This window comes from Diadema antillarum, unplaced genomic scaffold, assembly GCF_040938485.1.
Source record: "Diadema antillarum isolate AM-2024a unplaced genomic scaffold, OU_Dant_1.0 seq00000160_RagTag, whole genome shotgun sequence".
NCBI classification, from domain to species: Eukaryota; Metazoa; Echinodermata; class Echinoidea; order Diadematoida; family Diadematidae; genus Diadema; species Diadema antillarum.
The window spans coordinates 2115042-2129238 of NW_027271231.1; the positions used below are offsets into that span (position 1 = coordinate 2115042).

General features: G+C 34.0%; 1 protein-coding gene across 1 annotated transcript; it reads left to right on the plus strand.

Moving 5' to 3' along the window:
* Positions 1–563: 563 nt before the first annotated feature.
* LOC139727948 (vesicle-associated membrane protein 8-like) lies at positions 564–6159 on the plus strand. Its single transcript, XM_071638920.1, has 5 exons — positions 564–568; positions 1038–1249; positions 2438–2517; positions 3879–3942; positions 5770–6159. Exons 1-5 carry the CDS (start codon positions 564–566, stop codon positions 5787–5789), a joined length of 381 nt encoding a protein of 126 aa, XP_071495021.1. The 3' UTR covers positions 5790–6159.
* The last annotated feature ends 8038 nt before the right edge of the window (positions 6160–14197 follow it).

Genomic DNA, 14197 nt, shown 5'->3' on the forward strand with positions numbered 1-14197 from the left:
GTTTCACTCATGATTAAAACTACTTACATTTAAGTTCCTGTGAAAGGGAATAGAAGGAGAATATTTTAATTCACTGCATGAACTAGTATCTACTACTTTATATTTTCTTGCATTTGGTTTATAGTGGTTACTCGGATTCTGAAAAGTAAAGTATGTGGAATATATGACCGTATGACAGTGGGAAAAGTATGAAAGAGTGCCAATATTGTTTTATTTTAGGGACAAAATATCTGTAGAGGTTAAATTCATCAAAAGCATTTAGTTTCCAGCTAATTCTCATCGTCAGTTATGTGGTAGTGATTATGAGCTAATATGTAACGTGAGTAACGTGTAACGTGAGTAACGACGATTTTGCTATTGCTGTCAAATATTTCCAATGCTCTCAAAATTTTGACCCCCTATATTTGAGTACCACAACATGAGTTATATAAATCATACAACAGTTGTTTGAAATACTGCCCAGTATGAGGACACTTTTTGAATAAAGGCATATTGGCTTTTTATGTCGTCCCGAAAAATGTAACGTGAGTAACGAAATTATTTTGTCTTTATTTCCGGTATGGATGTGGTTAGTAAAATTCTATTAATATTGCATGGTAGACTAAGGACTTGTGCATCTATTGTACAACAGAGAGCATGTCAAACCTTCCAGTATAAAAAATATGACAATTACAATATGCAGAGATGCCTAAAAAGTGTAACGTAAGTAACATGGAATTGCCCAGTAGCAATATGGCTCCAAAGTTGTGCATATTACACATAATTAAGCTTTACATTTTACAACTGTCATGATTTCTTATGTAATCATGCAGTTTTGTGTTTTACATGTGTATGTCAGTGTGTGTGGGCACGTGTGTGTGTGTGTGTGCTGCAGAGAGAGAGAGAGTAACATTTTACATATATATGTATTTCTGATTTTTAAAAATCCAATACGGCAGATTATGATAGAAAATCCTCATCCAGATACCATTGTCCTTGATCCGTCATTCTCATATAAAATCATGATATAATGATTTGTGATTGTTGCATGCTTTCAGGGAGAGCTCCACAGCACCTCAGGGGTCAAAGAAGAACAAAAAGAAGCGGAAGAAGAGCAAGAAGAAGAAGCAGCCTGAGGTTGAAGATGATAACACTGGTCAAGTGGACATCATCCAGAAGGAAGTAGACCAGATCGCTCAGATCATGGTGTCCAACATTGACAAGATGCTGGACAGAGGGGATGCCTTGGATGACCTGATGGTCAGTGTAGGTAAAGTGGAATCTCATTATATCAGTAGATCAGATATAACAAAGTCCTCTTTTAACCCGTTGAGGACCAGTCCGGAGTATACTCGGGCAAGTGTCTATGGGAAATGCATGTTGTAGAAAAATCAGTCCATACTCAACGGGTTAACAAGGTGATTTTACAGGTACCAACTTTTTATTTGGAAATGTGTTTTTGCACCATGAGATTGTGAAAACCTGGTGTAAGGTAGCTGTCATTGTTTTCAAGTCCTTGCTGTAATAAGGTTCCCTCATCTGGTCTTATTCACTGCGAGAGAGATTTCTTTTGCTACATATAGCGTTCCACCGGGGAGGTGGGGAGAGATTTCATCCCCACCTCCCTGATACCACATTGATTACCAGTTCACTGTCAACCCTTCCAAACATGTGAAAAAATAGAAATGATCAACAGAATGAAGATGGTAGTAGCAGGGCCATTGAGCTGAAGTTTGTAATTAAGGAATTAATCTATGGTGATGCTTGCATGTTTTAGGCTTTTTTGCCAAATTCTATGCTAGCACAAAAATTACAGACATGTGTTTGAAGAATGTATGATGTACATGTCATCAAATTAGTCAGATTTATTGCAAGAAAAGAAAAAGTTATAGTGTTGGTAAATGTTTCCTCCATCTGTATGTCACCTTTGAAGGACTTTATAGGCAATGGGGATAAAGTGCCTCGCCTACAGGCATGTGTATGCACTGTTGCCAGCAGAAGATTTGAACCAGGGACCTCACGAGTAAGAGTCTGTGATCCTATCCACTAAACCATGATGGCCCGTATACCATGGCAGCTGGCCAATCAAATTACTTTGATGCTCAAGCTCATTTCATTACATATGTGTTTCTACTGGCATCGTTCTTTCTGAATCTGGTACAGCTGGGGTCCAAAACCTTCAACCTGCTGAGCTCCAGTAGGAGACCTAGGTCTTTTATTTTTAAAGTTCAAAACAAGCAATACACAAACAAGTCAATCTGCAAGTATTGAACTGATTTCATATTTTTCTAAAAGTTGCCACCATAAGGAATGTGTTTGTAGAAAGTGTGGTTAAAGATTTACACAGTTTAGATGGGTGGAGACCCCAACTTATTGGTGTAGTTGTCAAATTTAATTCTGCAATGTTTGCAGCAGACTGTTTGCTAACTTTTGCCTTGTGTCATTTTTTTTTTCAAAGAGGATCTTGAAGCTCAAGCCAAGGGTTTCCAGGTTGTTGCCAAACAAGTGAAGAAAAAGGAGATGTGGAAATACAGAAAGGTCAGTTTTCTCTTCCATCAAGGCAAAATGTATGTGGAAGATAGTGGCAGTTCATTTGCTGAATATACAGACAGGATTTCAGACAGAATATATATTCAATATTACTTAAAACTTCAATGAGTTGTATGGTTAAATACATGATTGTGCAGCATTCAAAATTTTGAAAAAAAAATGCTTTCTTGTAGTTTTGAACATTATGATTATGATATATGGAATTTGAAGTAGAAGTGTATGACCCAAACTTTGTGCCTATTCCTATCAATTTAATGTGTCACATGTAAACAACATTCCTGCTATCCACATTTGTATGTGAAGACATTATTCAATACTGCCAGAGTAATTTTTCAATTTTTAATCATTCCAAAATATTCATGGCTATCCACATTTTCTACTTTTTTAACTTTGTTATAGAGAAATCGTTCATAAAAAGGCTTTCTTGCTTTTGATCGTAATCTGAGCTGTGATTCATAGTCATCCAGTTACATAGGCCCTTTTTTTTTGCTGCGAATGTGTTTGTGTAAACAGTTTGTGAAGTGTTTTCTTCTTTCATGTGAAAACTATTTTACAACAAAGAGAGAATTAAAAAATGTGTTTAAGTGAAGAATTTAAGTAGACCTACTCATATTAAAACAGGGAACATTTTGTTTACACAAACCCAGGCCTTTAAGTATATAGGAGCAAGCCTTAGTTTGAGAGTATATTTTTGACACATGCCTTGGAATGCTAATGCATGCATTATTGGTCTTGTGCAGTAAAATGATTTCTATAAAAAGATGGGTTTTGTGTTACCCTCTGCTTTTTATGATGCACAATCTCATAAGACAATGAATGCTATGATTTATGTTAATGTATCTTGCATGATTTATTATTACAGTATTCACTTGTTAGAGTAATTTGTACAGTGACTGTGATAACAAAATGAAGTATCTTAAAGATCCTGTTTACCTTTGGGAGCAGTGATTTTAAAAATGTTAAAGATATCACAATTGATGCACATGTGTAGGTCAGTTGTGTCACAAACATCTTACCCTATAACATTTTTGCAATAAAGCCTGAAATATAAAAAGATATCACTATTTTTCTCAATAAACCATAACTGAAGATGGTTTACTCTGGAAACATGTTTATTATAACTATTGTTCACATTTTGTATTAACAATATTTAACATCCATTATACTGGTTCAAATTATTACATTGGTTGTTTCTATCCCTAACTCACATTTCAGAACTATTTTGAAGCACTAATGCTGGATTTATTGTTTCATCTGCAAATGGTGAATTATTCCTTTAAGACCCAAACATAAGTGATGTATTAATGAATGCTTCTCAATTTATTTTACTTCTTTTTTTTATTCTACAGCAAACAATAATCCTGACAATTATTGTTATTCTCATCCTTGGTGGCATAGCTGGGGTAGTCTTATGTGAGTATGTTGATCCCTGGATGATGTTGTTATTGCATTGATAGGCACTGTATATTGTAATGGTCCTTGAAAGTATGAAGTGGTATGATAGAGTGAGGTTCTTTTGCCCAAACTTATTGATTTCTTATTTTTGGCAATGTAATCTTCTTGAAACAGTATCTAGGGGGTACAGAAAGGTTTAGTTTTATGTCTGGGCATGTTGACATCAGGGCTTGACACTACCTTCTGTCTCCAGTTCGAAAGATGGTGACCTGTTCTGTTCACTGAAATACTTGATTTTGAAATGTTGGCAACCCAAACTAAAAGGAAATGTAAAAATTCATTTTGAATTTTAGCTGCCCAATTGGGCCACCAAGAGATAGCCTCTTTGGAAATTTGGTGGCCCAATATCAATTTTTAGTGATCCCGGGCCACCAGGCCATCACTAATGTTGAGCCTGGCATATCATACATTTTAGTCCACAAGTTATGAATTCTCTGTACTCAAATTATAACATATAACTGATGAACATTTTTCAGATTAAAGGACAAGTCCACCTTCATATACATAAGGATTGAGAGAATGCAGCAATATTAGTAGAACACATCAGTGAAAGTTTGAGGAAAATGGGACAATCCGTTCAAAAGTTACGAATATTTTAAGTATCTGCGCGTCACTGCTGGAAGAGAAGACTACTACAGTGTATGATGTCACATGCGTACAACTACTTAGTGTATAAGGAAAATACAAAGAGAATTTCATAAAACTTTACTTTTTGAATAAAGTGCACAGTTCTTTGACTTGCTACTGACGTATGTTAAGGGTAATATTATTCCCCCTGCCTTCTGAAAGAGAGAAGTCGAGTGTTCTTGTGTTATGCGAGAAAAATGGAAATATGTTGAGTTTTCTTTATTCTTTCTTTATATTGTTGTACTCATGTGACATCACAAGCTATAGTAGTCTTTTCATCCAGCCGTGACTGAGCAGAAACTTCAAAAATTCATAACTTCTTAACGGATTGTCCGATTTTGCTCAAACTCTCACTGATGTGTTCTACTAATATTGCTGCATTCATTCAACCCACATGTCTATGAAGGTCAACTTGTCCTTTAAGAACCTCTGGACAGCAAATCAATATTACATTGTACAATACCTTTAGTAGCCCACATTAGTGGTCAGTTATCATCAGCCCTTTCATCAGCTGCATTTGCAACCCTGTGTATGATAGAGTTGAACTGAATTGAATTGAATTGAATAGAGTGCTCAAAAATTTCTGTGACTACCATTCCTCTACACGACAACCGATCATACTATGCATCACATGGCTACCATCTGGGATTAGCCAATCAGATCATTACTAAATTTGTTTTGCTCTATGGTATTATGTATTATCAATTGTGTACACCTTCAGATTTTGTTGGTTTTAAAAAAAATACATATATATGTGTATATATATATATATATATATATATATACATACATACATACATACAGGCATGGCACCACATAAGTGTGAACATAGCACATTCAGAGTTTATGTATTACTGAATGTGATTGTACCCCACTCCTTGGAAAGAGCCATTTTCTAAAATTTCAACTCATCCTCAGAGCCAATTACTGTATTAGAAGTCAGCATTCAAATAAAAAGATAAATAAAAAGATAAATAAATAGATAAAAGAAGAGAGAAAAAAAAAAGAACAGAGGCTAAAACTGTGATGATATTTGAGACAGGTACCTACATTGAACTCAATTTGTTGACAAAATCATGTTATAGCTGTAACATGTCTTCTAGTCTTCAGCGAGTAGCATGTGAAGTTCACACTTTTAAACACTCATTTTTCCCACAGTGATCCTAAAACCATGGTGACCTAATGCAGCTTGCCCTCAGGGTTCTACCAAGCAAGTTCACTCACCTTCATTGTTTCTGCTTTGGACATCGGGTGTGGACATCAGGTGTGGTTAGTCAGCGGTGTTTGCATCAGATCAGAGCCTCATTTGTAAGGAATTGCAGGTGACCAGAAAGTGAATTTCAGTCATAAGATCATGATCGACTGTTATGTACTGAAGAAGATTTAAATTATTCAGAACCATGTCCTGTTGATAGGTGTGCCTTGCAGCAAACTCATTTCTCTCTGTTTAAAAGTGTGTCTGTTTTGAGACTTGCAGAAAGGTAATACCATAATGGATGCTTATACTGTATTTGGTCCTTCATCTCTTATGCTCTTCTGCGGCTAAGTGATCAGTTTTGTTCTTTTTTTTTTCTTCTTCTTTTTTTTTTTTTTTTTTGGGGGGGGGGTTCTTAGTTGACAGTACACTACACTACATTCCTTTCATAATCATTTTGCATGAAATTTGAGTTCTTTTTAGCAATATCAAGCAAAGAAGCCTAGAATTATTGTGTTGGTGTGTGTGTGTGTGTGTGTGTGTGTGTGTGTGTGTGTTTGTGTGTGTGTTTGCATATGAGGGAAGTGATATTCTTGTACATTGCCCCATATGTTTCAATTTTGAAACTTGAATGACATCTTGTGAAATTTTGAATTAAGCCCAAAACATACTGTAACTGGGTTAATTTTCAAGCCTGCACACTGAGTGCTGATGCTGTATGCTATGACTGATCTCCATACTTTTCTTCAGCCGCTAGTTTTGTTTTGTTTTGTTTTCACATGACATCACGCTGCAAAAATTTGCCTTGATATTTCCTAGCATTCTGTCATAGTTTTTGATAACTAGACTAAGCACACATATTATGGCTCCAAATATTGTGATCAGTGAAGTTTACTGTCCAAGTAGGAGATTGGACTTGGCCACATTTTTCCTCACACATTCAGGTGTTCAAGACGTTTCTGTGAAACATCTATTCACTTTTTTTTTACAACCTCTGTGTAATGTATTGTTTTCCTTCTTAACCTCAATGTTGTAGGCTGATTTTCCATACAATGTCACCATCAACCTTGAGGATAGATTTGTTCAGTGAAGTGAAAGGACAGTATAATCAGGTGTATCCAAACACATGGCATTGGCTGACCATGCATGCATGTGGTACATGGTCACTTAGTGGCTGACCATTCGAGTAGGGTATGAGCTAATTTATATTTTCAGTAACATTTATGAGCTAATTAACTTTATTTTCAGTACATTTCTTCTCAGATTCTGCTCAAACTATTTCTTATTTGAAAAAAAAAAATATTTTTGGTTATCACATTTGTGGCATCGAGTATTCTTCCTTGAGATTTTATCTTATTGTTTTCTACTCAAAAGTTGAATTTATATTGTGTTTATGTAGTATTCTTCTAATCTCATTCTCTCTTCATGCAATGTTTGTATTTCAACTCCTAACATCACATTCTATGATTGTTTGTAATATTATTTGTAATATCTTTTGTTACAGTTTTTTTTTTGGGGGGGGGGGTGGGGGGAGGGGGGCAATGAATATTTCACAAACATCACACCATTCGGTAAGCCATAAACACAAGTGACACCCTGATAAAAAGTTGAAAAACAATTGAAACACAAACAAGTCAACCTTCATACCCCACCCCCAATATCAGGACTACATGATGCATGTTGTGTTAAAATCATGAGAAGTAAAAAAAAGACCAAGTATTCAAATTCAGAGTTTCAGGTGCTCAAACATATTAAATGCACATCTCTTTAACTGTAACTGTTGGCAGTTTTGGATACTTATCTTGATTTCCACATGCTGCATACCTGATACGTTGTGTATAATTTCAATGCATTGTTTGATATTTTTGTAAATTTAGCAAGTTGTCACATGTTGAGGACATGAACAACTCTTGAAAATACAGCCTCCTGTGATGCAGATGCATTATATATCATCTTTTGTCTATGGTCATTGTTCTCAACCATGAATTCAACCAGTCATGAAATTTTACTGCAAAGCCCAACTGGCAAAACATGTACTCTCAAAATATATGGAATCTCAGAATACACAAAGTGGAAAGATTCCCTTTATATTGAAGATCTACATCACTAACATACTGCAATATACATGTTTGCAGATATACCAAACCTTGAAGTGTATACAAGCTGATGGAGGTAGCATTAAAAAGCAAACAAAGCCGTGATGAATAGTTTCAAGGGTCATCTAAACTTCTGCTCTGTTGGCCGCTGTGTGTGTCAAAACATGTACAATCTAATGATGGATTATGGGGCCATGATCATGCGCTAGAATTGTCCTTACTTTGCAAGTCTTTCTGTTTGAAGTCAAAATTAAACAGTAGATTTTGACATTGTACCAACTCTTTACTTTTTTTCAAACTTTGTTTGACAACTCTATGCACATATTTCTTTTTATAATGTGATGTTCTTCCTTTTTTTATATTTGCCTCGAATATGCATTTTCTCTCATCTTCCTTTGCTAAATATGCAATCTTGTCTCCCATTGTCTTTTTCCTTGATAGGGTAGTTGTTTTCCTTTTTAAATTCAGTTTGTTTTCAACAAAATGAAAGATTCTAGTGAAGAAAGGGTTGCTGTTTTTTGTGTGTTTATGCTTTAACAACCTTTTTGATGGTTTTCCAACTGCTCCTTCTATATAGAGATGGAAATAATATTCCATCTCCGGGATTCAGAAAGTGTCTTGCGGGACAAAGTCTATGAAATATATGTTGACTGGGTATAGTGTCTGGTAGATGAATTTACACTGTCACTGCATAATCATCAATTCGTTCAGAAGTGCAATGAGAGAATCATTCTGTACATTACATTGGTTATGGGGTTTAGTGGTCATATGTGTAGATATAGATTGGCTTAAATTGGACATTAATACCCATAGTTTTTAGCAGGTAATGCTGCTGAACAATATTGTTTTTAAGTGCATTTAGTGCAAGTGTACATACTTCACATAATGTTTTAATTTGTTTTGTTCTCGAAATTTGCAACAGAGTGTACATGCTCTTTACGACTTTGTTGATCGTTTCGATATTTTCTTATTCTTGCAAATTATTTCTTGTGTAAGTAATTAACTCTTTACAAAGTCTCTCACACAAAATCATCCTTGAAATGGTATTACCATTTTGTATTTTCTGTAGCTGATTGACGCGTACAGCCATATCAACTGTGTGCAAAAATTCAAGGACAAATTTGCAAGTAAGAAGACCAGATTTTCTTGGTGTAGTTGTGTGGGCCACATTTTAACTATGAAGCCAAATGGTGAAGGAAGAAATTAGTTTGAAAGGAAACGTATTCATGTTTATTTGATGGTGACACACTCTTACTGACAATGAATATTGCAATTCTGAGAAAGATGACAATCACGACATTTAGCCAAATGAAAATAAGAGCCTCAAAATCAGTTTGAAATGTGTTTGGTCTTTGAATGTCAGAGTATATTATGTCCAGCTATTTCACTCAGATTTCAAAAGTGCTTTTGTGGTAAGATCATTTTGAAAGAGAGAGAAAAAAGTCATAGCTCTAATGTTATTCTTCAGTGATGAAAGTAAGCATCCCTTCTGACGAGTTTGCTGAACTGAGATTATTCAACACAAAAAAGAAGACTCACATGTATATATGGCATTACCATCTTGGTCACTCAGTTGTTCTGTTGTTTGCAGTGCTAGAGAAAATGTCAGTATCTGAAGAGTTTGTTTAGGCCCCATGTTTAAAGGATAACTTATAAAGACAAAAAATACCAGCAGACTTTATATACAGCTGGTATCTTATCACACTGCGGATGCTGTTAAATATTGAAGTCAAGCCCCACCCCCTGGATAAAATGCCAGCCCATTGGAGCTTATCACTTTGAGCTTCTGTACAAGACCAAATCTTGTGACCTTTGAACTTTGCATCTTCTGCCCTTAACCTATCATTTCTAAAGGAATTTTGCTGCAGAAATGATCAATCTGTCATTAAATTGGCAACTCTAAATTTCTATGCATATTTCAGATTTGCTAAAATCTTTGATGGAACTGGTTAAATTTATCTAAGTGTGGACAAAATCTGAAAAATTGGCCAATTCAAGAAAGAAATGTTTCCTGTTTAGGAATCAGTCCAATATTTAGTAATTAAAGAGCTTTTGAAATTTCTGCAACTGAAAACACACGCACACTAAATGTGAACAATAGAGTGGCTTACCTGAAAGACTATCATACTCATCCATTTGAAACAGTAGTGCATATTCCAGTGCCTTGGTGGATAACACAAATATTTCTCAAAGAGTGCATATTCCAGTGCCTTGGGTAGAGTTTTTCAGTGTTTTTTTTTTATTTGTCCAAATAGCATGTCTTTGCATTTTGATAGATATTGATGTTTTGTCTATCATTTGTGTTTTTTAAAACCATGGTGTATACCTCAAATACACCATTTATAGGCTCAAACATCTTGGTGTACATGTATTTGACTTTCTGTACAGCAGTTCGTGTATTGTATTGTTTCTTGCTGAATGTGTGCTAGCTGTACATATTCTTTTGTATACTTTTCCCCCTTATTCAATGCTCTATTCACTTACTAACTTGCAATACAGTGCAAAATGATACATAAATATCAGACATCTCCTTTATTTAGTTAAAATCACAAGCCTTGGAGTACTTCTCGATCAGAAATCCTGTCTTCTTTAGCCAGAGTTTGATTGAGTGAACCCCGCCCTCACTTTCCATGGTGAGAACTTCAAAGTAGAGAATAATCCTGTAATTAGGTTTGGACACATATTACTATCAGACTCGTATCTGGTACTGCATTTTGGAAAATCTTCTTTCATAAACCTCTTGCAAGATCTTTTCAGCAGCATGAAGTTTTTTTTTGTTTAAACAAGGTAAATGGAGAGAAAAAAAGAAGAGTTTGATTTTTTTTTTAATATAGGAAAGCATCACACTCAATAGTTATGATGAGCAGAATTGTATGAAGGTAGCATGATTGCAGACAGGAGAGAAATGAATGCCTAAATAGAATATTCAGATTTAATCCCTCATGTTCAAAATGTGTGTACTTAATGTTGCTGTAACCATGATTATCTATATACATGTACCAAAGAGACTTTGAATGTGTGCCAAATGGATGCAAGTTATGAAGCTTTGATGTTGGTAGTATTACATGTACAGTGTTTAGACATGCCTGTTTTGATACTTTATCTTGCATCAGAGTTCTCATTAAAATGAAAGATGGAACAATCTGTAGGCGTACATGATTGTTATACATTTTTATGAATTTACAAACTTTAACTCTATACATTTTTTAAAACTAAAATGAATGGATTAATTCAATTGCACTTTTCTAAAACAATAGGTGTGTGTGTTGCTGTGTGTTTGTATTCAGTTTTGTACTGATCAAAGGAAATGTGAATTCATTCACTCCATGGAGTACAAACAGATTTCTTCTTTGTAATGGTTGTCAGTTTCAAGTAGGTAAACAGACAGATCAAATATTAAACAATAGATGACATCATTCAGCTTTCATAGTATTTTATTTCATGAGTGCACTTCACTTTAAAAAAAAAAAGTGAATAAACATTTTATTATAAAGATGGTGCAGAAATGATTATATAGTAAATGAAACATTGTCATTACGTAATGATGATAATTTTGCTACCCTGATTTAATACATTTATTAGTTGTGATGATGACTACAAGTTGTATAACAAAGCATGTAGTGATCAATAATCTTATCTATTCCAAGTGTATCTTATACTGCAATATTATTGTACTTAAACTTTTTTGTTTGTTTCAGTGTGAGATGTTTGATTGACCATTCATTGGTAAGGAACTTAATTTTATATTCTTACAGAATGTAATAGGCCTAAACACATGCGTACATAATTGGAATCAGTAAATATGTTGTGTATTTGTAATCTGTATCAAAATTTGTTGTTATATGACTACATCATCTAAGAAATTGTTACTTGCCTGTGTGAGTATGTACAGAAAAAAAAAGGTATATACTTATTGGTAATAATGTATAATGAAATGCTTTGTTTGTGCCTTGATGTAATGTTTCAGCTCTGTTGATCTATATGTCTCTTCTGTATTCATTTTTCTTTGTAATGTCAATTTTCATATTCATCAAACTCTAGTGAAAATAAAAAGTGATTATGTAATTCTGTGCAGTTACTTTGTCATGATTTTCTGAAAGTTTTCATGCATAAGCTGATGTTGTAGATGTATTAATGTTCTGCTCAGATGTAGCTTATATGAAATAAATACTGTTTTAAGAAATCATAAAAACTCACTCTGGTTGTCTTGACTAATTTCACTGATCTCGATAATTTCTATCCTTTGCTATATACAGGGTATACATGTACAAATCACAATATTCGTAATCATATTTTGTATTTTAATGCTACATTTCTGTTCTCTATCAATGCACTTAGAAACACCTGTATAAAGCACTATTTGAATTTTAGTTATTTTTATAACAATTGATGAGTTTGGCCACAAAATGTTTTAGGTGCCACATAATCTTTTTAAAATAAGTCCGTCATCAGATAGAGCAAAACAAGAATATTCTTGAAATTACAGTATGACAAAAAATGTCCCATATTTTCTTATTATTTTCTTTATTTTCAGCAGCTTTAATAGAAAGATCTGAAATTGACACAAATGGAATTAACTCTTTTTTTGTATTCAAACTCATAGTATTAGTATACACAAATTGAAATAAATTACATGTACAGTATTTGGATTTGTTACTTTTGATACAATGGACTTTGATGACAAATTCAATTTCTTTGTAGTGATGTTTTTCAGGGATTGATTTAAAAAAATTGAACTTTGGGGGAGGGAAGACATTTGCCTTGGGACCATTTGATAGGGGTACTTTTTTCACATGCAATGCAGCAGGTGCATTAAAAAATAATAATGATAATATAATTATATAAAATGACGTAGGAGACAGCAATGTATAAGAGCATGCTTAATGGATGTGGCATAATAAAGCTTGCCAATGTAAGTGTTTATTAGTCTGTTAGGACCTATGTTGGGGAACCATTAATTGCCAGCATCTCTGAGCCAGACACAGTCAGAAAAAAGGCCACTTTACTGTCTTAAATTTGAGCGCAATATATCACTTGGGATATTTTTTCCACGGTAGAACAAGCTTTAGTCTTATTTTAAATTTGAAATTGTATGATACTACTGGTGCACCTAAATCTGATATTTTGGCTTATTCTGCTGAATAAATATAGGCCAATTTAAAAAAAAAAAAATCCCAATATGCGACTCTTTCGGTGGTTGGAAATCCACGATCGATTGTTTGTGTGTGCGTGTGTGTGTGTGTGTGTGTGTAATAATAGGAGTGTACGCATAGCAGGTAGGATGTTTTTTCATAGAGATTTATTTGATGCAGGAATAATTACAATACAAGATATATTAGATAACGGTCATTTGAGATCTCAGTCACATTTTCAAAGCTTGGGTCTTGGTTTTAAGGTAGAAGAATTGCTTAAACTGAATGATATATTTAATGCTATACCCCAGAAATGGAAGGACTCTATGAGAGCAGGTACACTTCAGCAAGTTGATTCCACAAACTTTAACTTAAAATTGATTTTTTTTTGGTCAGAGAGTAAATTTGCAAGTTTTAAAATCGAGAAAAATATATGAGGCTATGGTGGAAGATTTACAGTCATCTTATGTTTTACAAATTAAAGATGACCACAGTAGCTATGATTATACAAATAAAGAAATAAAAGATCTTTTTATTAAACCGAGTAAGTGTACATTGATAAGAAAATATAGAGAATTTCAATTTATGATGTTACATGGCGTAGTTTACACTAAGGAGCGTTTAATGAGGTTTGGTTTTGTAACAGACAGCCTTTGTTCCTTCTGCCAACATGAGCCTGAAACTTATCTGCACTTATTTTTACACTGTGTTAAAGTGAAACCGTTATGGGAATTCATAATTAATTATTTTGATATAAATGAGTTAAGGAATATGGATTGGAGAGATATATTTGGGGGTATTTCGGGTTATTCAAATAGATCAAAATGTGTAAATACTTTGATTATCTTAATAAAATACATCATTTTTAAATCTAGAACGGGAAATAAGTTACCCACTAGAGAAAAGATGCAAAAGATTATTGTTGAATTAATAAATGAGGAAAAAATCCTTGCGACCAAGGCTGGGAAGCTACATGTGTACATTTACAAAAATGGGAATATTTTGAGACTTTGTTGAATAAACCAGTCTGAAGCTACGTGCAACGTCTGTGACTTTTATGAAAATAGTAATGTTTCCATAGTATTCCACTCTTTCTTTTCTTCATTTTTTTTTTCTTTTCCTTCATTCCTCCTCTTCTTCTTCTTCTTCTTTTTTTTTTTTAA